Source organism: Osmerus mordax, chromosome 1 (assembly GCF_038355195.1).
Source record: "Osmerus mordax isolate fOsmMor3 chromosome 1, fOsmMor3.pri, whole genome shotgun sequence".
NCBI classification, from domain to species: Eukaryota; Metazoa; Chordata; class Actinopteri; order Osmeriformes; family Osmeridae; genus Osmerus; species Osmerus mordax.
The window spans coordinates 6324155-6351820 of record NC_090050.1 but is presented as its reverse complement, the minus strand read 5'-3'; the positions used below and the strand labels follow the sequence as shown (position 1 = coordinate 6351820).

Genomic DNA, 27666 nt, shown 5'->3' with positions numbered 1-27666 from the left:
CCAAGTTAACAGATGTGAAACGAATGTTCTGCTACAGGTAGTCACGCGTGTTTTCGTGACGTTAGTGACGTAGTGACGTTAGTAACGTCAGTGACTGTGGCTAGCAAATTAGCCACCGTTAGCTTCACTTTTCACCACAAAAACGCAATTTCTACTTAAACCATGCAACGGAACGTAAATAAAAATACAACCAACGCAATCGCTACCAAGACGAACCTTTTGACACCGCCGTTGTGTATGTAGTCCAAATATTGACTGATCCTTAGGGGGGCGAAAATAAATAATAATAAATAAATAAATAAATATATATGTGAGAGAACAAAGGTTGTGCTCTCGCCGAAGGCTTGAGCACACCCAATTAAACAACATGAACCGCTATAAGTGCAAGTGTACCTGTGGAAAAAAAAACAAGCAACAATAATAAAAACAATATATCACAGCGAGTACAATTTTTTTAAAACAGTTACCACTAACCACAAGAGCAACAAGTCTCTAAGCAAGAGTCATTGTGATCCTTGAGGAAACTAACATCGGGTCAAGCGAACGATTCCTAAGTACCGTTGTATTCCCCGAACAAGTGCGTCTTGAGCCTTTTCTTGAAGGTGGAGAGACAGTCAGTGTCTCTGATGGAGGTGGGGAGTTGATTCCACCACTGGGGGGCCAGACAGGAGAAGAGCTTGTGTTGGGACCGGGCGGTCTTGAGCGGTGGGACTTTCTTCTAATTGGTATGGGATGCTCATGCTTGTGGCACAGCACTGTCTAGTCACCTCAGTGGTGGCACAGAACCATATCAGCCACACCCACAATTTATAGAACCGCAGACTCTTGCCAACAAAGTGTTGACATTTCAAGATAAATGGTTTTGCGATTTCCCCCAACTTTATGATGGTTCAATTGAGATTATTTTAGATGAGACTGCACCATGCCCATTGTAATTACATAAACTGGACCCATACAGTGTACAGTACATACTGGCCTTTCTTGGTATTGCTGGTTGTAAATACTGTACACCTGCATTCATACTTGAGTGATAAGAAACACTACTATAACTACATTTGAACAAGTTGAGACAACCCTTCAGTTACTAACTATAAATGATCCAGGAGTATTAATTATGGTTCCTCAATATACATTTAACATATTACAATGTAGGCTGTGTTACAGCAGTCATTTTGGTGTCCCCCTCAGAAATTGCTCTTGAGAAAATGTCATATAATTGTTCCCCCCAAAGTTGATAGCAGATTTTCGCCACTGCCTATTTTGTTACTATGCAAGTAAGTATAAGCTTCTGTGCTTTTGTAATTACGCAATTCTTCGCCATCAACACCTTCAGAAAATAAAAGGTAATTAACAACGTCGATGTAGCTAACATCGGGCCATTGCTTCATGTTATCTAGCCACTCCGTCAGACGGGATGGATGAGGGACTGTTACGGTACTGTCGTCACGACTTGTTAAAACATCCATGGTGTGTATCCACCTCAGTTTTTTGTCCATTTGTGCTTCATCCATTGAGAAACACCGGCTTTTACAGCAAACAAGATAAAAAACTACAAGCTATCAAACGTACACAAGCTTCGAACCGGAAAAGGACAACCGGCTTCCGGTTGAAACCCGCTATGAATCATGGGTAAATTCGCTAACCAGGAAAAAGGTGGATAAACATAGAAAACCCCTAGACACAGACCTAGGCCTGACCTGGGTTCGACAACTTCAGACTTGGCTTGTTGGAGTTCCAGAAGCTAGGCCATAAATGTACGTCCCAATTTACGGCTAGGCCTCTGCATTCCTTTGAGTGGTATTTCCCCATCCTCCTTTAAAACCAATGTCCCACACTTCTATTGTTCATAATCAGTCACAACTTAGCATCAAATTTCCAACAGTACTACTGTCTAATAGCTAATGTAATATTGCACAGATTTTCGTCCTCTTTCCCCTAAAGCAATAAGGTTAGGCTACTTAAAGACACCCTTCCACTCATAAAGTATGTTCTAAATGGCATAAATGCTGCCAATTAATAACTGACGTAACAACTTATTGTAAATGGTCAGTAGCCTAGCCTATCGATTAAGGTAGGCCACTGTAAAGCACGTGTACACTGTCTGCTTAATTTGATCTTGACATATAGGCTAAGCATTCTGTAGCAAATAATAACAATAAACCCACTATTAATTAAATTTAAATGATCTTAATGCAGTGTAACTACTTCAACATAATAATGCACCTAAAATACAAACGTGAGCACAATAACAGGCTTAAATGAACTGACAATATAAGTTATACGACTTACAGTTCTCAAGGACGCACAGTGGCGCGCGTGCACGCTCGCGGTGTGAAGCGCGTGTCCGTGCTATTCCCCGACATGCACTCTAACAATCACTGCTGATAGACGGCCTTTTGTACAGCCCTATTTCTGATACCGTGGCGTGGCGAGCCGCGACAAGCAGCATGCGTCTTGGTGTGTCAAACAAGGAGACACATTTGTCAGATTAGAGATTCTACAGTTGAGCTTGGCAGGACCCTGAGGAGGACCTCAGAAACATGCTGCTGAGGACATACACAGATCTTGCCAACGCTCCTGAGAACGCCAGACTAACTTCTGACACACGCACAGACAAGGACAAACATGTACTGTAATTCCCAAAGATTACAAGTATCTACTTGAGAACATTTTGAGTCTTCTATGCCATTTTAACAACAACTGTTTGAAAAACATTCACACTGTACAATACACACATTGTACATCTTTCGTGCTACAATCTGAACACAACACCTAACTGGAAAACAACAAAGAACCTGAACACAAAAACCCCCAACATAACACAGAACCTGAACAAATCAGAGAACCCTAACACTACACGGTTGAATATCAACTGTCTGTATGTAACTGACTCAAATGCTCAAATTGTTTTGAACTGACTGTAAAGTAGGCGGACGGGTTAACATTCTTATATCTGAACTACTGATTGCACAATGAGATGTGGGGTGGAGAGATACCAGAGGGTTAAGATTAGATTTAGGAGACTTGAAGCATTGTTTAGTTTGCCTGTATTCATCATTAGTAGGTTGTGACTGGACTGAGTGACCAAAGAAGAAAAAGATGGCAACCTTGAAAATCACTTGAAGAAAGGCAACCAGGTGCTGGACAGACTAACACATGAGAAAAAAAAATCTCTCTCCCTCCAAAATGACTAGATTACTGTATATACTATATACTATTACTATATAAAACAAGGATGACAGACTGGAAGGTAGTTACAAAGAGGACAGTCAAGGTACAGGGATTGTTTTTTCATCTCCAGAGGATTCAGAACGCGGCGGCCCTTCTGGTCTTCAATCTATCCAGACGCTCCCATGTTACCCCGCTCCTCATCTCCCTCCACTGGCTTCCCATCACGGCCCGTATCAGATTCAAGACTGGTACTGACCTTCCGAGCGGTGAACGGGACTGCACCCGACTACATCAAGTCTCTCCTCCAGCCTTACACCCCCCCCCCCCCCCCGCCACCTACGGTCTTCTTTTGACAACCGTCTGGTGGTCCCACCGCTCAAGAGCGCCCGGTCCCAACACAAGCTCTTCTCCTGTCTGGCCCCCCACTGGTGGAATCAACTCCCCACCTCCATCAGGGACACTGACTGTCTCCCCACCTTCAAGAAAAGGCTCAAGACGCACTTGTTCCGGGAGTACAACGGCACTTAGGAATGCTTGGCTGGACCTGATGTTAGTTTCCTCCAGGATCACAATGACTCGTATTGAGAGACTTGTTGCTCTTGTTGGTAAGTTGTAACGGTTTCAAATTCTTGTACTCACTGTGAAATATTTTACTGTTGATTGTTTTTTCTACAGGTACACTCTTGCACTCTTGTGGGGAGTTTCATGTTGTTCAATTGTAACTTGTTTAACTTCCCTTTGGCACTTATTTGGTTTTCCACAATGTATGCTTCATGTTTTGGCTGATCACAATGTTTGGGGCTATCTCGTTGTTATGATCAGTGACCTATGCTCTTTTGTAAAGCTCTCTCTTGGAAGTCGCTTTGGATAAAAGCGTCTGCTAAATGCATAAATGTAAATGTAATCATAAAATGTTATTACTATATCATTTTTTTAAATATATGCTTCACAGAAACTAGCTGTGTATTCATGTACATGTTCTGTTTAGTGCAAGCAGCTCATTGGCTGTCTGTCTCCAGATCTCCATGATTATTGCACACCTGTTCCCTAGCTGTGTTTGGGCCCTCTGTTGTCACTAGCAATGAGATGGTGCTGGTGAACTGCCCTGTCACCTCTTCCTTTCGCTCGCTCCCTCTCCTGTTTCACAGCACAGCTGGGCCAGAGAGGGAGCAGAGGATGAAGCCAGCACAGCAGACGGACGTGTGAGGAATATAAGTGGAAGGAGGGAAGAAACAAGAATGCAAAGAAAAAAGAAGAAGAATACAAAGAATATGAAGAATACAAAGAATACAAAGAATGTGAAGAATAAAATGATGACAATGACGAAGACAACAAAGAAGAAGAAGAAATGAGCTTCTGAATGCTGCTGAACAGGAATACAGCAGGACATGACCTCAACGGACTGTGCTATAATCATGAGTAGATGAGAGGGAGAAAGAAAGAGAGGGAGGGAGCAAAACTATAAAAAATTATTATTTCCATGGTTCATTTTAATATTCAGAAATTCTTAGAAATTCTTAACCCCCAACTGACTATTGTATTCTTATCTAAATTTACATTTAGGAGACGCTCTTAACCAGAGCGACCTACAGTAAGTACAGGGACATTCCCCCGAGGCAAGTAGGGTGAAGTGCCTTTACAAGGATACAACATCATTTCGCACGGCCAGGAATTGAACCGGCAAGCTTCTGATTAATAGCCTGATTCCCTAACCGCTTAGCCATCTGACCCCAAGATCTCTCTCAGCTCTCTTTACCTAGAAAACACAGATTCAGGTCAGATTTGCATAGTGTGTGTGTTGAGTTTTAGTGGCGGGAGAAAAGAGTTTTCCAGAGTGCAGATACAGAACCGCCCTCCAGGGCTAGGGGTTTTAACTAAAGATCAAAACAAGTATATCTCTCTTCATCAGTCACAACTCTAAACTACAGCTCCCAGAAACACTCAGTACCTGTACTAGATACTAGCACATCCCTGCTGAAGTATGTGTATTGTTGCAATACGGTAAACACTTTGTTAGGAGGATATCGTTTCGATAAGAAATACTGTGTAGCCAATTACAAGATAGGAAGCAGGCATGCCACAAGTGTGTACTCACGTAACCAGACAGGTGCCATGCAGAGAAGAAGCCTACCCTGACAGAAAATCTGACAGATTGTATATGCCCTGTCCACTTCAGGAGAACTTAGGTACAGGCTGTACTCTGGGAAATGTACACACAGACAAACACACACAGTAAATAAACACACACTGTCCAGAGTTCAAGTATCAAAATGGCACAAGCAAAATACTGTAAACAGGCCGTTTACACGGAAGGTAGTTCAGCTGGGATAGGTTTACTGTGACACACACTCCTGTCTGTGATGACTGCCATTATAGTTTTGCTTTAGGGGTTGCAAACACACACACTCATACAGATGCACACACACATGTACACACATACACACATGCATAGACATACACACTCACACACACATGCAAACACATGCCACACAATGGGATGAGAGGCCTATCAGAGCTCCAAACACAGACACAACATTCCACACCCTCATGGAAGAACCCTCACACAAGTTCAAATGTGTGTGTGTGTGCACTTTTTTTCAAAGCAAAACTGCACTGCAGCCATCAAAAACAAAACAAAAATATAGCTGCAAGCAGCAATGAAGGGGCCAAGCAGCATTCAATATGGAAATTCAGTAGCTAAAGAAGCAAAGCAAAACTTTTAATAAAAAACATTCGCTTTTTTAAAAACGCATTATACTTTTCGGCAACGCGGTGGCGCTACCCCGAAACTTTCGATTACCTTCACAGCGTTGCGCAAAAGACGTACACCGAGTTTTGTAACGATAAGCGTTTGGTAAATATGTCATTTTGAGAAAGAATGCGCTGGCTAGATGTAGCAGCGTTATATCTACAAAGCACAATGAATCCGCTTCTTCTTGACTATAAATCCCCTGACAATGAAATGTTATCGTTACCATTGTGATAATACAGCTAGACAGCTACTGAGATGTACCTTGGCTTCGCTAAACAAATGATCCAGTATCAAGACTTGCTTGATGACTGTGGCTGGATTCGATCCTACAACCTTGCGTTTCAAAGGAGCCCGTCTTATCCCAGTGAGCTTTTCTCACTGCTGGGAAACACTATGTTTGGTTACTTTATAAAAAAAAGGAAGCCGTGTCTCCCGTGGCGAGCTTTGTCAGATTTGACCCAAGTATAAACAGCTGTATTTCAGTCATATTTTGACATATCAAGGTGATTGTGGTAGGAAGATGATTAAACTTTATCGTTACCATTATGATTATACTGCCAGACAGCTACTGTGGCGTACCTAGCTTTGCTAAACAGATAATCCTGTATCAGGACTTGCTTGACGACTGCGGCAGGAATCGATCCTACGACCTTGTGTTCCAAAGGAGCCTGTCTTATCCCAGTGAGCTATTCTTGCTGCTAGGAAATGCTGTGTTCGGTTACTTTATTAAAAAAAGGAAGCCGTTTCTCCCGTGGCGAGCTGTGTGAGATTTGACCCAAGTATAAACAGCTGTAATTCAGTCATATTTTGACATATCAAGGTGATTGTGGTAGGAAGATGATTAGATGACATGCTCGCGATGACATTTCCAAAGTTTCGTCTCCATACGGTAAACCGTCGCAGAGACAAGGCCTCACGTCCGCTATGGCGTGCTCTTTGTCAAAATCATTTGCGCGTAACTCGTGAACGGTTTCACTTATCGATGCCATTTTGATAACTTTTTGTCTGCATGGTCTGAAGATGATCTCTTACAATTTTCATGAAAATCGGAGCAACGGCCTAGGAGGAGTTTGAAAAAGTTACCATTTCTTAAAATGCAAATCACGGAAAAACCTTCGGGACGACAGTGACGCCATAGGGTTCAGTCGAATCGTCTGCGTCTAAGGAATCCGATGAAACCTCATGGTTCAAAAGCTTCATGGATTGACATGAAACTTGGTGATACATAGTCAGGAGACCGTTCCAAATCAGTGTGCCAAATTTCAAAACTTTTCACCAATCGCTATGCATAATAATAATAATAATAATAAAACTAACAAAAACAATAGGTGCCACAGCAGCTTCGCTGCTGCTTGGCCCCTAATAATAAATATAGCTGCAAGCAGCGATGCGGGTTCCTCCGCAAAATTGCAAAATATTATAAACATGTACACTGTTGAAGATGGAGAGTTGGACAACAAGAGAGCAAAACTACTTCATGTTTGGCCAACAACAATAGGCTGAATGGGGATTTGAACTCATGAGCATAAGGTCACAAGTCAGTCTCTCTATCCTCTTTGCTACACACCAACTGTTGAGATTGTATGAGTAGAATGGGCAGAGTATTAGCTTTGGGACAAAGGTTAATTTCAAGGTAAAAGTGCATAAAATTGCGCATGGTACATCAGAATGATGTCACCTTGAAGCCAATAAGGTTGAAAAACCATCAGTCAAAATTATATTTGATTTATTGACACAAAGATATTGAGGCAATGTGGACACTTTACACCCCTTTCAGACATTTTGTATTGCATTTCTCATTCCATTTCACCATATATAAAGACATATCTTCCCGCACACTATCCCCATCCATGCTGTTTCCCTCTCTCCCAGCGCAGGTCATGCCAAAGCAGAAATGCTGCAGCAGCCGCATGAGGTTTAGATGTAGTCCAAAAATTACCTCCCACAATCAATACATATCAACCACAACACTGTTTTCAAACTTTCTCAAAGATGGCTTGATAACCACGGATATTCACTTTGTCCTTGAGTAGATCTCAAGAATAGCCTCATAGGCAACTGGCTAGGGTACAGTCCACATCCAGCTCCATGCGAGTGTAGCCTCTGATAGATATATGGCCGACTCTCTGTTCCCATTAAACTACACGACATGCACACTCAGGGTGACCAACAAGATTATATTAACTAACAAACAATAACATTACAAACATCTAACTAAACGAACACAACAACTGAAATCCCTCGCATGGCTGTTGTAACCGAACTATTTTCCACAAGTCTGCAGTGCGTTTTTTGACATGCCGCACTGCATGCTGGGTACTCAAGAGCGCTGACAGCTGATTATGTAGCTGTGCGCCGACTGCGTGATATGATGAGATGCTAGTGACGTGCTAAGGTTGAGTCTCCTGCATTAACAAGTTCTGCTCGATTAGCAAGCAATTTTTACTAATGTTTTGTTAGCTATTGAATGGTAATGCAAGCTAGCTAAAAACAATGTTAGTTAGCTTTGCTAAACTGGTTTTCATAGCAACAGAAAACAAATCAGATCAGTCGAACTTTATTCAGAAAGGGGGGGATCTGTATTTTTTACTCTACTCTTAACGCATGACTGTGTTTAACTTAATATCTGCACCTCTCTGTCACCAACTGTCTCTGGAGTGGAGGGTGGGGGCTTCATATCCAACAAATTACACCCCTGAACTTTTAAAACAGATCTAATGGCCTACTACACTTTTGGGGACTTTCCACACCAGCACCCTTTGCCCAGTCCCTCTATTCTGCCCTACTACATGTGTTTTCCAACACCAGTTACAATCAACCCTGGGCAGGGACGGCGCCAGAGAATTTTTAATACAGGTGCTGAGGAGGTGCTAGATCATTGACAGGGGGAGCTGCGCAATTATATATACATAAATACTATTAATAAAGAAGCAGTACTTCTCTTGAGTGGTTTTTATTCAGATGAAGAATCATTGGATTGAGGTCAAAAGTCTATCACTTGAACTGGTTTCATCACTTAAGACACTCAGTCAGCAGCTTGGCATACTGGGACATGGAAATGCTGGAATGCTGGTTTGTCCTTTTTCATCAATGTCCTCAAAAAAGAGTAGCTGCAGAGCTATTGTGTCTGTGGGGTGACTGTCTCTGGAGGGCTGGCAGGCAGGGGCAAGCAGGGCCTGCAGGCAGGCAGGCAGGGCAGGCCAGCTGGATGAAGCTGTCCAGGGGTCAGGGCTGAAGAGAAGCTGTCCAGCTAGAGAGGGGTAGTCCAGCAAGGGGTCTGTGTTGATCTCAGCATCCTCTGTTGAACTCTGTTGAGCAGGCCTCTGCATGACCCTCCAGACCTGTAAAAGTGAAGAAAGGATCCATGTCAGTTCAGTTGTGAAAAACAAAACTTTTTCCATCTACACTTGACATAAACTACAGTTTTGATTGTGAAATGCAGTGGCATTACTTGAACTTGAATCCAAATGTGTTGACCTGTTGGAGACCCATGCAAAGTCACTCAAAACACAGGTTCGATTCCAGGCTCTGGCAAGAGTATTTAGCTCTAAACTGGTCAATATATACACATCTGACAAAAGACCAGCTCGACCTTTGCCTGTAAACAGTGATTCTGACTGTCAGAGACCTTTAAATAGCCTGACTTACTGAAATTGGCAAAACTAGCCTGGCTAACGTAAGTCGCTTTCTCAGGGCATATGACGACTGAAACAGGCTCGCCTTGAAAAATCAGATATACTGGCTATCTTTAGCAGGCCCTTGTCTACAAAAAGCAGTCCTCCCTGAAGTTTTTGGAGTAGAATTGAGTGAAATACAAAATTGTTTACACACTGCCAGTGGGCGAGCCGAGCCTGACTGAGGCTAACGTCGAAACAATGTACCCCCGGGACGCAGTATCACTCCAATTGCAAGTCCACAAATCACAAAAATAATCGGAGCATCTGGCTAAAAACACAATTCCCACATCTCCTAAAGGCTGCCCTCCTCGACCTTTTTCGTGTAGACCTAACTGTAAAATGGTGAACTTATGAACATGACGCGACCAAAACATGGCTGCCGCCTAAGCCTATGCGGTCTCCCTGGCGCATAGGCTTATTACAAAGCTTTTCACGCCCCAAATCAAAATTCTGAGCCGACAGGTCTGTGGGGAATTGCTTTTTCTCCTAAAGGCTGCCCTCCTCGACCTTTTTGATGAACAATTCGCCGAGATGCAAATTGACTCACTAATTAAAAACACAGAGGAAAAAAGCTAGAGCTACAGTAGCTACTTTTCGAGTTCGGTTTTCCGTCACTTCAGACTCACGATCTAAAGGTCTAAAAGTGCTAAAACCTTCACCATAATTCAAGAGTAGTGTACTTTCACGAAACCAATCATTGATTCTAGCTTAAAATGTGTAAAAATAGGACTTACCGAACGTGGCTGCCTCCAACACTATCAGGCGATTTCAGTTGAAAACAACAATGGCTGCCGAAAAATAATTTATATTCGTAACGGCGAGCTGCGATTGGAAGCAAAATGAAACAGGAGCTAAAAGCAGAGGGTGGGGGCTTGGTCAGCACACAATTTCCAGAAAGGATGTGTGTGCTTCTCGCCAAGCTCGCGCGTGTGTCAAGTAGGGTGACCACCTGTCCCGCTGTATCGCACAGCATTTTCAATATGGGACGTGCGGGACAAGGGGTGAAAATGCTGTGCGACACAACGCAAAGCGCGTCAGGTGGTCACCCTAGTGTCAAGGGGCAGGATGAGTCTGAGAATTTGGAGCACGCGCTGTGGAGCAATTCAATTGAGTTAAATCATATATTGACATATCAAGGTGACATTGCGTATGGTACTTCAGAATGATGTCATCCTGAAGGCACAAAGGTTTGAAAAACCATCAGTCAAAATTATATTTGATTTATTAACACAAAGATATTGTGGCAATGTGGACATTTACATAAATACACTTCTTTCAGCCATTTTGTATTGCATTCCTTATTCAATTTCACCCTATAGAAAGACATGTGTTCTACAAATCTGTAACAATTTTCAAGTCGATTGGATCTATGGTTCATGAGGAGAAGGGTTTTGAAGGTTGTACCAAATTTGGACAGTACAGCAAAATCTATCATGGCGGACCTTATGGGTTCTTGAGGCTTTTTTGTTCACCATGAGAAATAAGGCATGTATACCAATTTTCAGGCATTTTGGAATAATGGGGCGCTGGGGAAATCATGTAGACTTTGGGCGTGGCTTATAGCGCCACCTATGGGCGTACATGGGCCATTAGCGGTCTGGGAGTAGTGAGTGACCTGGTGCATCATTGGGCCAAATTTGAAAAAAATCGGGTCAAGGACTTTTTGAGCTATTGGGCCATTTAGCGGAGAAGAGGAAAAATAATAATAATAATAGGAATACTAACAAAAACAATAGGTTTCCTCCTACCGGAGGAACCCTAATAAAACTAACAAAAACAAGGTGGCCTATTGTCTAAAAACAATAGGTGGCCCCTAATAATAATAATAATAAAACTAACAAAAATAATAGGTGCCACAGCAGCTTCGCCCCTAAATATAGCTGCAAGCAGCAATGAGGTGGCCAAGCAGATCAGATAACCCAGACTTTAGACATCCTCAGAAGAGGGTTCCGAGTACACGCAGCAAGTTTGGTGTGAATCCATCCATCATATTTGCTGAGATATGACACAACTTTCTGTTTGGCACCTCTGCTGGCGATTTCGATTGGCTGTACCGGACAAACGGTTTTGAAAATTGTAAATAATTTTGATAGTTTGTGTGAGGATTGCTTTGACTATATACAGCTAGACTACAGGTAGCTAGCGACTGTGTTGTACCAGGCTTTCTTGGCAGTGGCCTACAGTCTCGCTAAACAGATAATCAGTAACATGACAGGCTTGTTGGCTTTGGCTGGATTCGAACGTCATGCCCAAACCTGGACTATACATCAACATCTGACAGGTGCGTTGAGCTATCCATTGCTGCTGGCACGGTGGTTACGTATGAGTACTTGAAGTTTTTGATAACCACTACAGACACCCTTTCACCATCAGAACCAGCATTAACCTTTTCAGCAATTTGAGCTACAGTAGCTCATCTGTTAGATCCGACCACGGGCCAGCCTTCGCTCCCCATGTGCATCAATGAGCCTTGGAGATGACCATGACCCTGTTGCCAGTTCACCGCTTTTCCTTCCTTGGACCACTTTGGATGGGTTCTGACCACTGCAGACCATGAACACCCCACAAGAGATGCAGTTTTGGAGATGCTCTGATCCAGTCGTCTAGCCATTACAATTTGGCCCTTGTCAAAGTTGCTCAAATTGTTACGCTTGCCCATTCTTCCTGTTTCTAGCACATCAACATTGAGGACAAAACGCTCACTTTCATGCCTAATATACACACACTGGCCACTTTATTAGGTACACCTCGCTATTACCGGGTTGGACCCCCTTTTGCCTTCAGAACTGCCTTAATTCTTTGTGTCATACTTTCAACAAGGTGTGGGAAACATTCCTCAGAGATTTATGTTCATATTGACATGATAGCATCACGCAGTTGCTGCAGATTCGTCGGCTGCACATCCATGATGCGAATCTCCCGTTCCACTACATCCCAAAGGTGCTCTATTGGATTGAGATATGGTGACTGTGGAGGCCATTGGAGTACAGTGAACTCATTGTCATGTTCAAGAAAACAGTTTGAGATGATTTGAGCTTTGTGACATGGTGCATTATCCTGCTGGAAGTAACCCATCAGAAGATGGGTACACTGTGGTCATAAAGGGATGGACATGGCCAGCAACAATACTCAGGTAGGCTGTTGCGTTTAAACAATGCTCAATTGGTACTAAGGGGCCCAAAGTGTGCCAAGAAAATATCCCCCACACCATTACACCACCACCAGCAGCCTGAACCATTGATACAAGGCAGGATGGATCCATGCTTTCATGTTGTTTACGCCAAATTCTGACCCTACCATCTGAATGTTGCAGCTGAAATCAAGACTCATCAGGCCAGGCAACGTTTTTCCAATTTTCTACAGTGTTTCCTCTATGTTAATTATGTGGCGGCCCGCCATTTCTGCCGCCACGGTATCAGAAATAGGGCTGTACAAAAGGCCGTCTATCAGCAGTGATCGTTAGAGTGCATGTCGGAGAATAGCATGGACACGCGCTTCACACCGCAGTTGAGATTGCATGTGCATCCTTGAAAACTGTAAGTCGTATAACTTATGTTGTCAGTTCATTTAAGCCTGTTATTGTATTAGTCTATAGTTCTTGCAAATTTAAATTAAGTTAATTGGTGATTTTTGTTGTTTGTATTCTTCCCCTGCTAGCTATTTTGCACATGTCTGTTGATTCGATAGCAGACCTGCCCCCACTGCTAAAATAAATCCTAGCGGAAACACTGTTCTATTGTCCATTTCTTGTGAACCTGTTGTTGTAGCCTCAGTTTCCTGTTCTTAACTGACAGGAGTGGCACCCGGTGTGGTCTTCTGCTGCTGTAGCCCATCTGCTTCAAGGTACGACGTGTTCGGCGTTCAGAGATGGTATTCTGTGTGGGGGGTTAAATATTGGCCAAACAACCAAAACTAATTCCCCTATGGTTTAAAGGAAGATGGGAAACTGAACAATGTAGTAGCATGAACCAAATAATGCCAATACAAATAGAATTATAGTTATTTGATTCTATGGGTTAAATCAGAGCAAGAATGGTCAAAGTAAGGTTAAAATGAAATATACATTTAATAACATTGCAAATGAATGAAATCAATTACAAGGCAAACATGTTACAAAATGAAGGTTAACTCTTACCTACCGCATTGAGTGGAGGGGCAGAGTGCGCGCAGGTAGGTAGACAGGGCCGTCCAATCAATAGTCAGGGTACCCCTTAATGATTGGGTAGTGTTTATTACAGTATTGCGACGCCCACGGATGTCGGAATGATTTCATATTACCGTCAAACCTTTAGATATATTGGTTGCTATCAAGACAAAGTTACTTTCGGCAAATATGACAAAAAGTGCTTCTCAACAACACTGCCTACCCTGCCTTTAAGCCTCAAGCCATTCCACTAGGGGTGGGTGATACTGCAAAATTTGGTATCGATCCGATACCAAGTAAATACAGGGCCAGTATTGCCAATACCAATACCCATACTTTTTACTTAGAAAAGCAGCTTATCTACTTTCATGTAGGGGAAAGCAATGCCTCATAATTTATGAAGTGCATGCATCATCAATATGCAAATTTGAATGATTTTGTGATTTTTCCTTTAATTAGTTGATCTTGATTATGATCATAATAAAACACAGGACAAAGAGTTTTGTGAAAAATACTGTTAGTATAGTGTGCTGTTGGGTCATGTTACTGCACGTGCACGCCGGCAACAACTCACAGCATAGCAGGGGAGGTGGGGGAGGGGAAAAGTGAGCTTGAGCAAAGTGAGAGGAGTGGCGTTTGCACAACCACTATGATGTAATGGGAGTTGTGTACTGAATGTAGAGAAGAGAAATTGAAACTAAAGTATCGATCTCATCACGCGAGTATCGATCAATACTGATACCAACATTGGTATCGATACTATCGATACTTTAGAATGATCCACCCACCCCTACATTCCACTAACAATTGATGCAATTCAAACCTTAAAGGAGTCATTGACTGCAAAACCGATTTTACCTTGTCATAGTTGAATAACGACAGTTCGGTGGGTAAAATGGACATACAGTGAACCTCAAGTCCCATTGACACCTCTTTCCTATAAAAATCTCACAATAATTTTTTTTGCTGTACATAAAGAAAACCCCCAAAAAAGGAAAATAAACTTTACAGATACAGAAATTAGAAAACTTATTTTATTTACTTATATATGTATAACCAAAATAGAAGTGTACTCACGGGAAAATTCTATAACAGCAACACAAACAAGCAAAAGAAGTCAGCGTGGAAATCAATAACCGATCAAATTAATAATGAATGTGACGGAGGACTGCGGACAGTTGAAGATGTTAGGAAGAAGTGGAAAGGGCAAAAAAGGATGCATCGGCATTTAACCCTTGTGTTATCTTCGGGTCATTCTGACCCATCAGTCATTGTGACCCACCGTCGTATTGCGGCAACTTTAACGCATACAAAAACAGTGTAAGCATTTTCTTTTAACCGTTGGGCTGTCTCAGACCCCCCACATTGCGAAGGTTAAAAGAAAAATATTTTTATTTGTTTTTGTATTGGGTAAAATTGGGTAAACACAACGATGGTTCGTTATGAACCTTTGGGTCATATGACCCGAAGGCAGCACAAGGGTTAAAAACCCGCCAACTGGGGGTGGTCCTTCACCAAAAATATCAGTTTATAGTGGTATTATTATTGATATTTTTTGAGAGGACTCCCACCTTTAACGGATTGAACGGCTTTGACAGTTTAGAACTGTCAGAACAAATGGTTGAAGACTCCGACGTTCAGTGCAGCACAGATCACGACATGACAGCTGTCAGTGTGAGTGGAAAGTCATTTAGCCTATTCCCACTACAGCTACATTTGCTTGTTTGCTAATCAATAGCCTTGTAGCGACTATTGTTAGGCCTATATATTGTTTGCATTACGATCAAGTGCTAGCCTATAGACAAATAGCTACAAATAGTCTACACTGTTGCAATTGTACAGACTCAAACGACACCCTGAGTGAAGAGGAGAGCCCCACAACACAAAGGATGACACAATCCCAGAGGTCCACGCCCACAACCCCCAAACGAAAGAGAGATTTTGCTGAGCTGCAGCGCATACTTCTTGAAAAGGAAATCATTCGTGTGGAGGTCGAGACCGCCAAACTCAAGGCAGAACATGAGAAGATAGAGCTTCAAAAAGAAAAACTCAAACTTTTTGAGACAAAATATAACGTCTCAAACGAAAACACCATGATGACATACACCATTCTTTAGTTAAGCTATTTTGATTTAACGAAAACAATTGTCAGGCCTATACAAATATTTTTTAATATGTGTGCTACCCAAATAATGACTAAAAGTAAGTCTTTGAGAACGGGTTACTCAAGCCAGGTGGCGCATTAGACCAGGAGCTCATCTCCTATTTCCAAAATGCATCACAAACTGCTTGAGAAAGCTGTTCTACTATGATAATTAGTGATGAAAATAAATTATGTTCAATAAGATGTACTTGTGTTTATTAACTGTTTATTAGATTAGTTAGCTTGGCTGATAGAGCTGTGCTGACAGGCTTGCCTCGGTTGCACTCAAACATCGTAGTTTGACAACGACTCTTCCCCTGCGCTACATCAGTGCTTGGCCCGGCATCTTCCGCATTGGCTAAGGGATGCTTTGCGTTTAGGTGGTATTTGAGACTGGAAGAACTCCTACAGTAAACTAATTCCGCATAGCACAAGGTGCAAACAACCTTAGTCTTGTCGAGGTTTCCATTGGGAAGCTTCTTAAAAATACATTATGATATGATTCCGGACTAGTCATCCACCAATATCTTCAGGGATGCCGCCAGCCACGGGGTTCTCGTCAGCCTCCAGCACCACTTCTCCTTACATCATAAGGGGGATTCTCTTTTTAACGCAGATGTTGTGCAGCACCGCAGTAGCAGCAATAACAACACAGACACATTCAGGGTGCATTCGCATTTCACTGTGGAGACAGTGAAACCTAAAAGAAACAAGAACTAAAATCACCATATAGGCTATCAGATACCTATAGGTGCAAAATATGCACCTATATTATACTTAAAAAATTGTTTTAGTGCTACTTAGGCTTTTCGTTTTTGCCCGTTAACCTGCGTTTGAGCACTCCAATGCACCGCTCAACGATGTTCCTTATTTGTGCGTGCTTATTGTTATAGGTTTGTTCTTGTGCAGTTCTCGCTGCGATCACCGGTGTCATTAACCACCGTTTCAGTGGGTATCCACTATCCCCATGGAGAATGCCATTCCCTCTCCCTGCCTCAAATTCCCGATGGAGGGCACTCAGGGCCCGAAATTGGCACCCGCCAAGCGCCAATGGCGTGTAGATTTTTGGGCTGGCGACTAAATTGTGTCCGATGCTCCGCCATTTGGCGAGTGAAATTGCAAAGTACAGCTCCCGACTTCCGCGCCCGACATGGTTAAAAAAAAGCTTGCAACGCCAACACAAACAGTTGTGCGTGCATCTAGGTGGCAGAAAACCGGGAAGATAGCCTTTATAACAGCTAGAGAATGACACGGATAATACAAATAGTTAGATTTAAAAAGACCAAAAAGGTCGAGGATGACAGCATTTAAGAGAGAAAGAATTCCCCATTGATCTGTCACATCAGAATTTTGATTTGGGTCACGAAAGTCTTGAAATTTGAGTGAGTGCGTTGCCAGATAGACCGCATAGTCTTACTAGGCGGCAGCCATGTCTCTTTCTTGGTCGCGTGTCACAAAGTTCATAATTTTACAGTTCGGTCAATTCTAAAACAAAAGTTTTACACCAAAAAAGCCATTTTGGCTTTAGGCTGGTAAGCCAAAAAGTTAATTTCGAGCCCTGAGGGCACTCTCTCGGAGGATGAGAGCATCATGTGTTGACCCAGGCCATCTTGCCACAAGGTCTATAATGGACATATCCGAGTCGCATGCTATTTGTACATTCATCAAATGGTAACCCTTTCTATTTACATATAAATAGTCATGATCGGAGGGGGCCTGAATGCGAACATGAGTACCGTAAATGCACCCGACAGCAGGTACACGAGATTTCGAATAGAAATCCTGCTTGGTTTTGGATGCTTCTTCGTAGGTGGGTAGGTGGATATGTCGCCAAAAGCAGCACTGAAGGGCCAACGACACTCTTCGAATTGCTCGACAAGAAGTCGTTCTGTGAACATTAATCATGTCTCCCATTGTATGTTGAAAGGCCCCGTTTGCAAAAAAACTCAGTGCAATCAGCACTTGCAGGGCAGGGGACAGCGCGGCGTTTCTGTCCGTTGCATATTGGAGATGAGGATATAGCTCCTAAAAATATTGTTCCTACCGAAACGAAACCTCTCAATGAGCTCATTGTCGGAATAAATATCAAGTGGATTTGTGCGATCACAGACGACTCTTTCTCGCCTTAAAGCCCTTTCCATTTGTTGTCTATAAACGAGGCGCGCCGCCATTGTTGTGAGTATATTGTCCGATCAAACTGTTGTACATTATAATTACCATGGATATTAGTCCGATTTCCCCACTTACGCCTGCTCCCCACTAGGCGTAAAATGTACACCCAGGTGCAGCACATAAAGGGCTTAAGTCTAACTGGTGCACTAGTCGTAACTTTAAGTTAGTCGTAACTTTCAGTTCTACGGCGGACGTAGCGTACGCCCAGCTGGTGCACTCGGCTCTTGGTGCCTGTAGCCTCGGGGAGGGAGCTGCTCTGAGGTCTTGGGGTGGTGCAAGGACTGGGGTCTATTTCCACCTGATCCTGTTTGCTCAGCTTTTTGAATTAGTCTGCTATTTCACCCCTTCTTTTAATGTTTGAAGTGAACCCTAAGCAGAAATAACATGTAGGCCTACACATCCAATAACCCACATTTTTGTCCAATCTTAAACATATCCCCATTATTATCTTCAATCAACTTAATAGATTGATAAGGCTGTTAGGTGCTGGTGCACCTTTGCTCCGACTTACTGGTTATAGTTATTATTGAATATTTCGTCCTGTTAGATTTCGGGGAGATCCGGTTCTTTTGAGGCTCACGGGAGCCTCTATTAAGGTCGCGGAATAGGGCGGTCGAGGCTCTCGCCCATTTCCGCTCCGAGATCAGTCTACTCCAGCGCTGATGTGAGCAGCGCTCCGACACACAAAGACGTGTTAGGCTATATGTTAGGCTGTTTGTTGTTTGTTTACCAATAGTGTTTGCGGGGTCCGACATGCCAATCTACCTGCTGTCTGCCAATCACAGGAATGCCCGGAATGTTCAGATGCCGGGCAGCCTGGTGGTTGGCGAAGGGGCATGGAGGGGGGTTGGGCAGGGGGAATGGCGCATTCAAAGTTTTGGGGTGGCACCTGGGGTGGCCAGTCTGATATCAGGGGGGTCCAGTGCCACCCCGGCCACCCCTCTGTCTTAAATGTAGCGAATTACCAAGCTTGTCTAAAGACACGTTAGCATGCTAGCGCAGCTACGGAACGAAAACGGAATTGCAACTTTCAAACGCTATTTTGCCCTGCAAGACTGCATTTCTTTCAAATAAAGGTAACAAAGGATCAAATAAACGATCGCAACGATGAACAAACATAAAATTTAGTGTTGTTGCACTGGCTATTGGCTTTATATGTGCGGCCCTATTTTAATCATGTCAAATGTTTAATGTCAAAATATTGGTTGGAGATATTATTTCCCCCCCCCCCTCTCTGAGTGGTGCCCTAGGCGAACGCCTATACCGCCTGTAGGAAAGACCGCCCCTGAGTGTTGTCATGTACATCTACAATTCTTGATGCATGTAGTCTATGTGGCGTCTTTGCTCTGCAGCTTCGCTCGTTGTAAACCAACGAATCAGCGCCCAGCTCATCTATATATTCATGAACATATGATAAAAGGGAGAAAACCTCTCGTTTTATTCCAGGGCTATTTCACAGGGTGCATCAGGGCGCATAGTGCAGCGCCATTTTCAGCCCAACCAATGTTACATACCCTATTCGGAGACCTTAAGGAACAGTGTGAAATACCCTATGAAATCAGTCAATGACCCCTTTAAAGGGAACGTTCTTTCTGGAAGAAGTCACGTGGCCGTGAACATTGCGTTTTGCCGTGGTGGATCGATATGATACATGTTCTACCTCTCGGGCTGCTTAAGAATAGGGTGTACGCGCAATTATCTTCTTGCATCTGACTTGAATTAGTCGGATTGCGTGAACTAGAATTGGCCTTTATGGAACCGCTTTAGCCCCGACTGACTTGTTAAGGTTAATTCAAGTCAGGTTTGGGATTTTAAATCCAGGGATTTTTGAGCGGCCTTTATGGAACAGGCCTTCTGTATTCCAGAAAAGCGGGTTTTACAAACTGTGAGCCTAACCCTGAACTCTGATTTACCCTGACTTTTCAGTTCTAGAACAGATAATTTGAATTAGTTCAATCAACTTGGAGTATGTCCACTCTGAGTTAAGCGTGTGAAGGAGGTCTATAAAAAGCCAACATCAATGGAATGTCAATACTAGGATCTACAATCGCACCTGGCAACAAAAAACGTCTTCCTACTTCACCACACTTCAGTTTAAAGTGTTAGTATGTAGTTATGGTGAATCTGAGCACATATTCCGGAAAAAGCAACCCGGCTGTAGCAGCGAAGGAGAGGTAATTGATAGGGGGTCAGATGGCTGAGCGGAGTCGGGCTATTGATCAGAAGGTTGTTGGTTCGATTCCCGGCCGTGCATAATGAAGTTCTGTCCTTCACCCTACTTGCCTCGGGGAGAATGTCCCTGTACATACTGTAAGTTGACTAAATGTAAATTGGCTTGGGAGACAATTGCTGGTCGAGTCAATGCATACATTTGAATGCAGTTGTTACGTCCCAGGCCTTCGCAAGGCCGGATCTTTGTTGAGTGTATTCCAAGCCCCGGCTCTCCATTCCATGTCTTCACTCCCTCCTGTTAACTCAACCCACATCAGCACCACAGCATTTAAACCCCAGACTGTCATCCACTCATTGCCAGTTTGTTGAATCACTGACCTCAGATTTCGCCGTCTGCCTGCAGATCAAATCTCCCTAACTTCTGTTCCTCCGCTACTAGTACTCAACACGCTCGACCATCAACCAGACGTCACCACTTCAACCACACTCACTCTCTCTTAGCCATAAAAGCTTTGTCACACAATCATACATGTGTGTGTTGTGCGTTTAGGTCTTCCAGTTATACATATCAGCAGTAGCCTAGTTCATACATTGAACATTTAACCACACTGTCTGTTAATATTACAGGTAAAACAGTTATGGAATGTAATTGAATAAAATATCATGTTCACGTAGGTGCATCCCACAGGTGCAAAGCGCCTACGAACAGGTAAGGCATATTTTGCTTAGGCCTATAAGCTTGTGATTAGAGGCATTTGTCACTTTGGTTAAAATTATATTTGACATGATACAAAGTAAATATCTGTGCCTATTTGAACTTGTTGTAGCAGTAACCCCCAACATAATGCTTTTCATGACAGGATGATGATTATGATGAAGAGATGTTGACTGCTGCCGCAGAGAGGGATGGAGAGGCCTACATATATGGAAGCTACTGGTAGTTCTCTGCCCATGTACTTTTATTTACAGTCTTGTGTGGAATTGTCAGTTTTAAATGTACACTGAAGTGATGAGAATAATGAATGGAAAAATGAATTGCACACTCGGATCCTGTTGAACAGAGCCTGGATGGGCATTGCCAGGAAGGGCGGTCCATCAGCCTGCATAGCTGCACACAGTGAGGGTTAATGGCAGGTGAATTCTGCATGTAGAATTGTGGAATTTAATATGATCTAATATATTCCCAATTACCAGGAGTTGTACAAACTGCATCTCATGAAGCAAGTGCAAAATACTGACCATGAGATGGTGTACTTAGGGCAGAAGATTAGGAAGGCTAATCTTGAAATTTATTTGCAGATGGGTGCATGGTCTCAAGGGGGAATAATGTTGATTGTATTTAGCCAATCACATTAACGTGTCTATGTGGACTACAACAACCTGCCATAATAATAGACATTGTCTCCTTGAGATCAGGAGCAATGTCGTCTGGTAGCATGTAGGTGAAATATTGCTTGTTAATCTTATTAAACTGATTATCATACGTGATTGAATATTCTTGAGAATCGCAGGATCCATGTTTAGTCATTTTAAGTGTTTCCTAGGCTAACGTTTAGCAAGCTAGCTGTGATTGGCTAAAATTGGAAGAGACATCCGATAGGCTGCAGAGAATATATTTTAGAAAAAATGCATTTGTGAATTTAAGCACGTCAGGAAAGTTCCAAAAATCCACACACAAATGCAGGGATTTGTAACTCGTGTCGGAGTCAGGTGGCTGAGCGGTTAGGGAATTGGGCTAGTAATCTGAAGGTTGCTGGTTCGATTCCCGGCTCTGAAAAATGATGTTGTGTCCTTGGGCAAGGCACTTCACCCTACTTGCCTCGGGGAGAATGTCCCTGTACTTACTGTAAGTCGCTCTGGATAAGAGTGTCTGCTAAATGACTAAATGTAAATGTGTTCATCCAATTTGTAACTCGTGATCGTCAGGTTGCAAACAAATGTAATGGGGTCATTTGTTTGTGAATCACGAAATACATGTGAATCGCGTTACATTTATTTGTGAATCACGAAATACATTTGTGAATCGCGTTGCATTTGTTTGTGAATCACTAAATACATTTGTGAATCGCGTTACATTTATTTGTGAATCACAAAATACATTTGTGAATCGCGTTGCATTTGTTTGTGAATCACTAAATACATTTGTGAATCGCGTTACGTTTGTTTGTGAATTATGAAACTAATCTAACTCCATAGGTAACCTTTCCTCTTTTGACGACATAAGAGGAACATTTTCAAATCGGAGAGTTTGAGCTTTCATTTTCTCAAACGCGGAGAAGAATACCCAGGGCTTGGTTTACACCTATCAAAATGTCTAGCCACTGGGGGACCAAAGGCAAGCTAGGGGAACGCATATTAATGTTAAATAACCTCCTAAAGTGAAATTTTCATGTCATGGGACCTTTAAAAAAAAGCATTTGGTCGGTTCTGAGTGCACACGTCCACAGTGTACAACATTAGCGATGTAAGGGCTGAGAATGTTGCTAAAATAAATTATGGAATGTGGAACAGTTAAGTTCACTTAGGAATTCATCAGTGGATGAAAGCACATCTAATCGCGGTATTATAATCCTCTCCTTAGGTAAGGCTAAGCAAATTCAATTTTGTTTGAGATTGGTCGGCTGAACCAGGAAAGGACACCCCATCTCTGCCAACTGCATCAGGCTCAGAAAGTGGGAGGGGATAGGTAGAAAAAAGGTAGAAATAGTTTGTTAAGGAAAATCTGCCAGCGAGCAGGTTAAGTTCAAAGTCAGTTACCATGGATACTGACCCACAGTTTGCATTACCTCTCTTTTTGGAATGGAAAACCCAGAGTTTGGCTCATCTAAGGGTTAACCAACTCAGGTTTATCACTAAACCCGGTTTCTGGAATACCCCCCTGATAGAAAGTCTGAGACTGTAACATCATTGACATTGCTAGGAACTGTAACATCAACAACATTTTCTCTCTATACAATGTCATCCTCATTATTCAATAAACACAACGCAGGATAATAATCCTCATCCCTGACACTATGGGATGAGGATGAGATGAGTGTCTGCATTCACACATCTGCATTCCAGTATCACAAAGATGAAATTGCACATGTCCTCAAACTCCCAAGAGCATTTGAATTGGGTTTCACAGGAATGTAACAACAACAATTACATAGTGTCAAGGCCAACATACGGTTGAGGAACCTGATTAGTGAGTTTGGAATGATTAGTCTGGGTTCAAAGTACTGTTTGAACCCATAGTGCTGCAAAAACAAAGTCGTAAGCAATTTCTATGAGGTTTGATCCAATGTTAAATTATGAAATCACCACAATAATTAATGGTAATAAGACAAATATTCAATGCCAAATAAATGTGACAATTGTAACAGCAGACTCTGTGTATAGAGAATACTAGATGTGGAACTGACCTTTGTAGTAGAAAAGGCATCCGTCAGTCAGGACAAACCACCTCTTGTTCCACTGTTTGACTCCACTGCTTGCCTGGAACAACAACAACATCAGCAACATAAACAATAACACAAAGTTAGTCGAAAGAGGCTTCCAGCCAGTAGACAGCACAGTTTAGAGCAGATCTGGGCATTTTACAGCCCGCGAGCCACACACCGGCCAGCGGGCTGTCCCAGTCCAGGCCCGCGGGCTGTCCCAGTCCGGCCCACGTGAGGTAAATTGAAAATGGAAAAATAAATACATGTCAGACCCTCCAGGAATTTGCAATGTTGCGATCGCACCAATTCACGCGAATTCAACGATTCCCCGCGAATTCAGCGCGACGTTGCAATTTTAACCAATCACCGCAATTTTCCCGCAACTTTGACCAATCATCGTCGTCTCCCACAACTCTCTCCAGTAGGGGTTAAATCCAGTGTTGCGCCTGAACGCGTTCATTGAACGAAAGTTCATGAACTCGTTGATAATTTTGGTGAACGTGAACAGAACGTACTGTATTACTGCCTGATGAACTATACTGTGAACACGTTCATTCTGGTGTCTGTGAACTCTTTCACTCTTTAATTTCGTTCAATAAGGTGCCAGATTTCTAGAGACTTCCAGGTGATAAACACACTGTTAACAGTCCTGTATGCAGGGTTGCCCAACCAGTCAATTGCTGCGTGTGCTTTCTTCTACTGTCTATGCCTGGCAAGCGTGAGAGCGCCGAGTTGCGTAGAGGCCGAGAGCGGTATTGCAGACAGATAGAGATTTCAATCTTTTTTTGTTAAAAAAAGGGAGATTCCTCCCTTCAATGCATGCTAATGTAAATCCTGGTTGGATAAGGATTAAAAATGGGATATGATTAAAACTGGCATGTTAGTAAGGTTATTTAGGGGACCATTTCTCAATGGTTTTATTCTTTGATGAATGTTTGTTAATTACTTAATTTTCAACCAATAACAATTAAAATTACAAAGAGGGAAATTCGCAACTTTTTATCGCAACTTTCACTTGCTACCGCAATTTCATCGCAACAAACACCTAAAAAACACCGCAACTTTCATCGCAACTTTTTGGAAAAGCTCCCGCGAAATCAGGAATTTTAGCCTACAACTATCACAAAAAAGGCCCGCGAAATCCTGGGGGGACTGACATGTGTTGAGCGGTAGGAAATATGTAGTCCTAAGGCCTGTTCCATAAAGGCAGCTCAAAAAAGCTGGACTTAAAAGTCCCAAACCTCCCTTGAATTAGTTTAATTAGTCAAGGATCTAGAGAATCCTTTCCCTTCTTAAGAATGACAGAAATGACTGATTCATTAAGAGTGTTAGGCAGTTGACCAGCTGATAATGATTCAGAGTACACTTTTGTTAAGACCGGCGCTAGAATATCAATAAACAATTAATAATACTCAACAGAAAAGCCATCTAATCCTGGAGTTTTACCTGACTGCATTGACAGAATGGCTTTTATAACCTCTTGCGACAGACCAAAAACTGTATCTGACATGTAGAGATTTTTGTAAAAATCCGCAAACACCTGATTAATTTCCTTATCTTATCTTTCCAGTACTTCCTTTAATACCAGGAATTGTACTTGCAGTCTCCCGTTTTTCAATTGTCTAGCCAACAGTTTGCCGGCCTTCTCTCCGTTTTCCTAGAAGCTGGCCTTAAGCCTGAACATGGCATACTCTGCCTTCTTGCAGTATATATAATTCAGGCTATACTCTCACACACCTGTTTCAACAAATCTTCACTATAGCTTTCCGACAACTCTCTCTTTTTGTTTTATCTTATTCTCCAGCTGACTGATTGTTACCCTATCTTGTTTCTTTCTTTTCAATGCTTCAGCAATGATTTTGCCTCTGATATATGCCTTTGAAGCCTCCCATACTGTGCCCAGTCTTGAGACAGAACCAATATTAATCTGAAAAAAGCTTGTAAGATCATCCGAGATGGACTGTTTAAATACTGTGTTTTGTAAGAGAGATACATTGAGTCTCCATCTATTACTCTTGAAGTTTTCCATGCAAATAGATACACACAGCTCTACTGGTGCATGATCAGTTAGTGCTATGACACCTATTGTACTATCAATTACTGATTCAACCAGGTCTTTAGAAATTACAAAATAATCGATTCTACTGTGTGATTTATGATTATGTGAGTAAAAGGTATATTCCCTCTTAGGATTCACCAGCCTCCAAATGTCTACCATACCAAGGTCCTCCTAGAGTTGACACAATGCTACTCAACCCTTAGATAGTGTCTGAGAATACTTAGATCTATCCAATACGGGGTCTGGCGTCTGATTAAAGTCCCCTCCAAGTATTGTACATCCATCATCCAATGTCCTAAGAAGTGCATTGGTTTTGTGGAAAAAGTCAGGGTTATCCTCATTAGGGGCATAGATATTACGTTATGTTAATTTTCATTGATTGAACTTTCATTGATTACAGATTCAGTACATACAACCCTCCCTTCGTCATCTTGTGCTCCTTAAGCAAAACAAACGTCAATTTATTGTGCACCAGTATTGCGACACCTCGTTTCTTACTATCAAATGAACAATGAAAGACCTGGCCCACCCAGTCCTTCTGGAGTTTTAATGCTTCTGAGTCTCTCATACGAGTCTCCTGTAAAAGCGCCACATCTGCCTGCCTTGATTTTAGATACAGCAGACATTTTTTCAACTTGGTAGGATTCTGTGTCCCATTTACATTCCAGGAAATTACTTTAATATGACTGTTACTATTACCCTGTGTAGTCATAGACATAATACTCCATCATGGCATATTGCCACCACCCACCAGAAAAGACAAGGGGAGAAAAACAAAAAAAACTATGGAGACAGCATCTTCAAAAACAAAAGCCCATAAACTGTCAAAGTCAAACAACAACACACAGTCAAACATAACATGAACATACCCTTGAACCTAGGGTAAATAACACTACCACCCTATCTTCGCCCACAGTCCCCCTTGAAGTCTGTCCATCCAGCTCCATAGGGGAAACCCCTCCCTTGATCTGGTCCATGAGGCGCTTATCCAGTGGCTACCTTTAAATCCTCCTAATCCAAATATTTAAGCCCTATATCAACAGAAATGGTCCACATATGTAAAGTAAAACCAGGGTCACCTCCAAAAACAATCTGTGGTCATATTCTTATTAGCTACTGAGTCATTACAAATGATAATAGCAGAAGATCTATGAAAAGTATTTTTAAGTGGCTTGCATTAGATAAAAAGGAAAAACAGAAGAGGGAAAAAAGGGTTATTTCTCAAGCCAATAGCACTGACTAACTAGTTGGAATGCTGAAAGCTGAATTTATTTATTTTTAATTGCTGAAAATACAGAAATGAGAAAATACCCGCAAGCTGAAATGAATTTCAAAAATGTGTGAGTCACACAAAAGAGGCAGTGTGGAAACCGAACTGCATCATCTAACAATGCTAAGAGCTGAAATACAATGCGGGAGAAGCTGAAAGTTAAACCGTTAAACTGTAGAAGTAGTAGAAGTAGAATATTCGTTTTAGTAGCTGAAATTATAGTGCTCTTAGTCTTTTAATGAGACGAGTTGACTGAATAGCTCTGTCTTGTGACTCCACTAATCAGCTAATACCAATCACCTGTGTAAGAGACTGAGTGGCGTGTCTGTGTGGTTGCCACGGTGATGGTGCAGCTATGATTGCTAACGCGCTGAGGGCGAGAGAATAACAGAAATTTACCTAGAATCCACACCTCAAACAAGTTAACCCAGACGCAAAACTATACGTCCATCAAAAAAATACGGATATTTTCCAAGACCCAAGACTCTGCCGAAACCAGAGATATTCTTTATATGTCTGTGCGGACAGAAATACGACTCTACCGGCAGTTTCAAAATCTTGTTCCTTCTGCTTTCTCTGACGAATTTGTCACCATATTTGCATTGGTCTCTATGGGGCGAGAGTTGGACTTTGTCTCGCTTTCGTGGGGCTCTGAATAAATGTGTAAGTCTGTTGGATTCCACA

General features: G+C 42.3%; 1 protein-coding gene across 1 annotated transcript in view; it reads right to left on the bottom strand.

Annotated features, from left to right (window-relative positions):
- The window catches only part of plekha6 (pleckstrin homology domain containing, family A member 6), a 202955-nt gene that overhangs the window by 72923 nt on the left and 102366 nt on the right, over positions 1-27666 (bottom strand). Inside the window, exon 5 of the mRNA XM_067241637.1 lies at positions 23636-23708. Within this exon, the coding sequence (XP_067097738.1) occupies positions 23636-23708 (73 nt within the window). The remainder of the gene's footprint in view (positions 1-23635; positions 23709-27666) is intronic.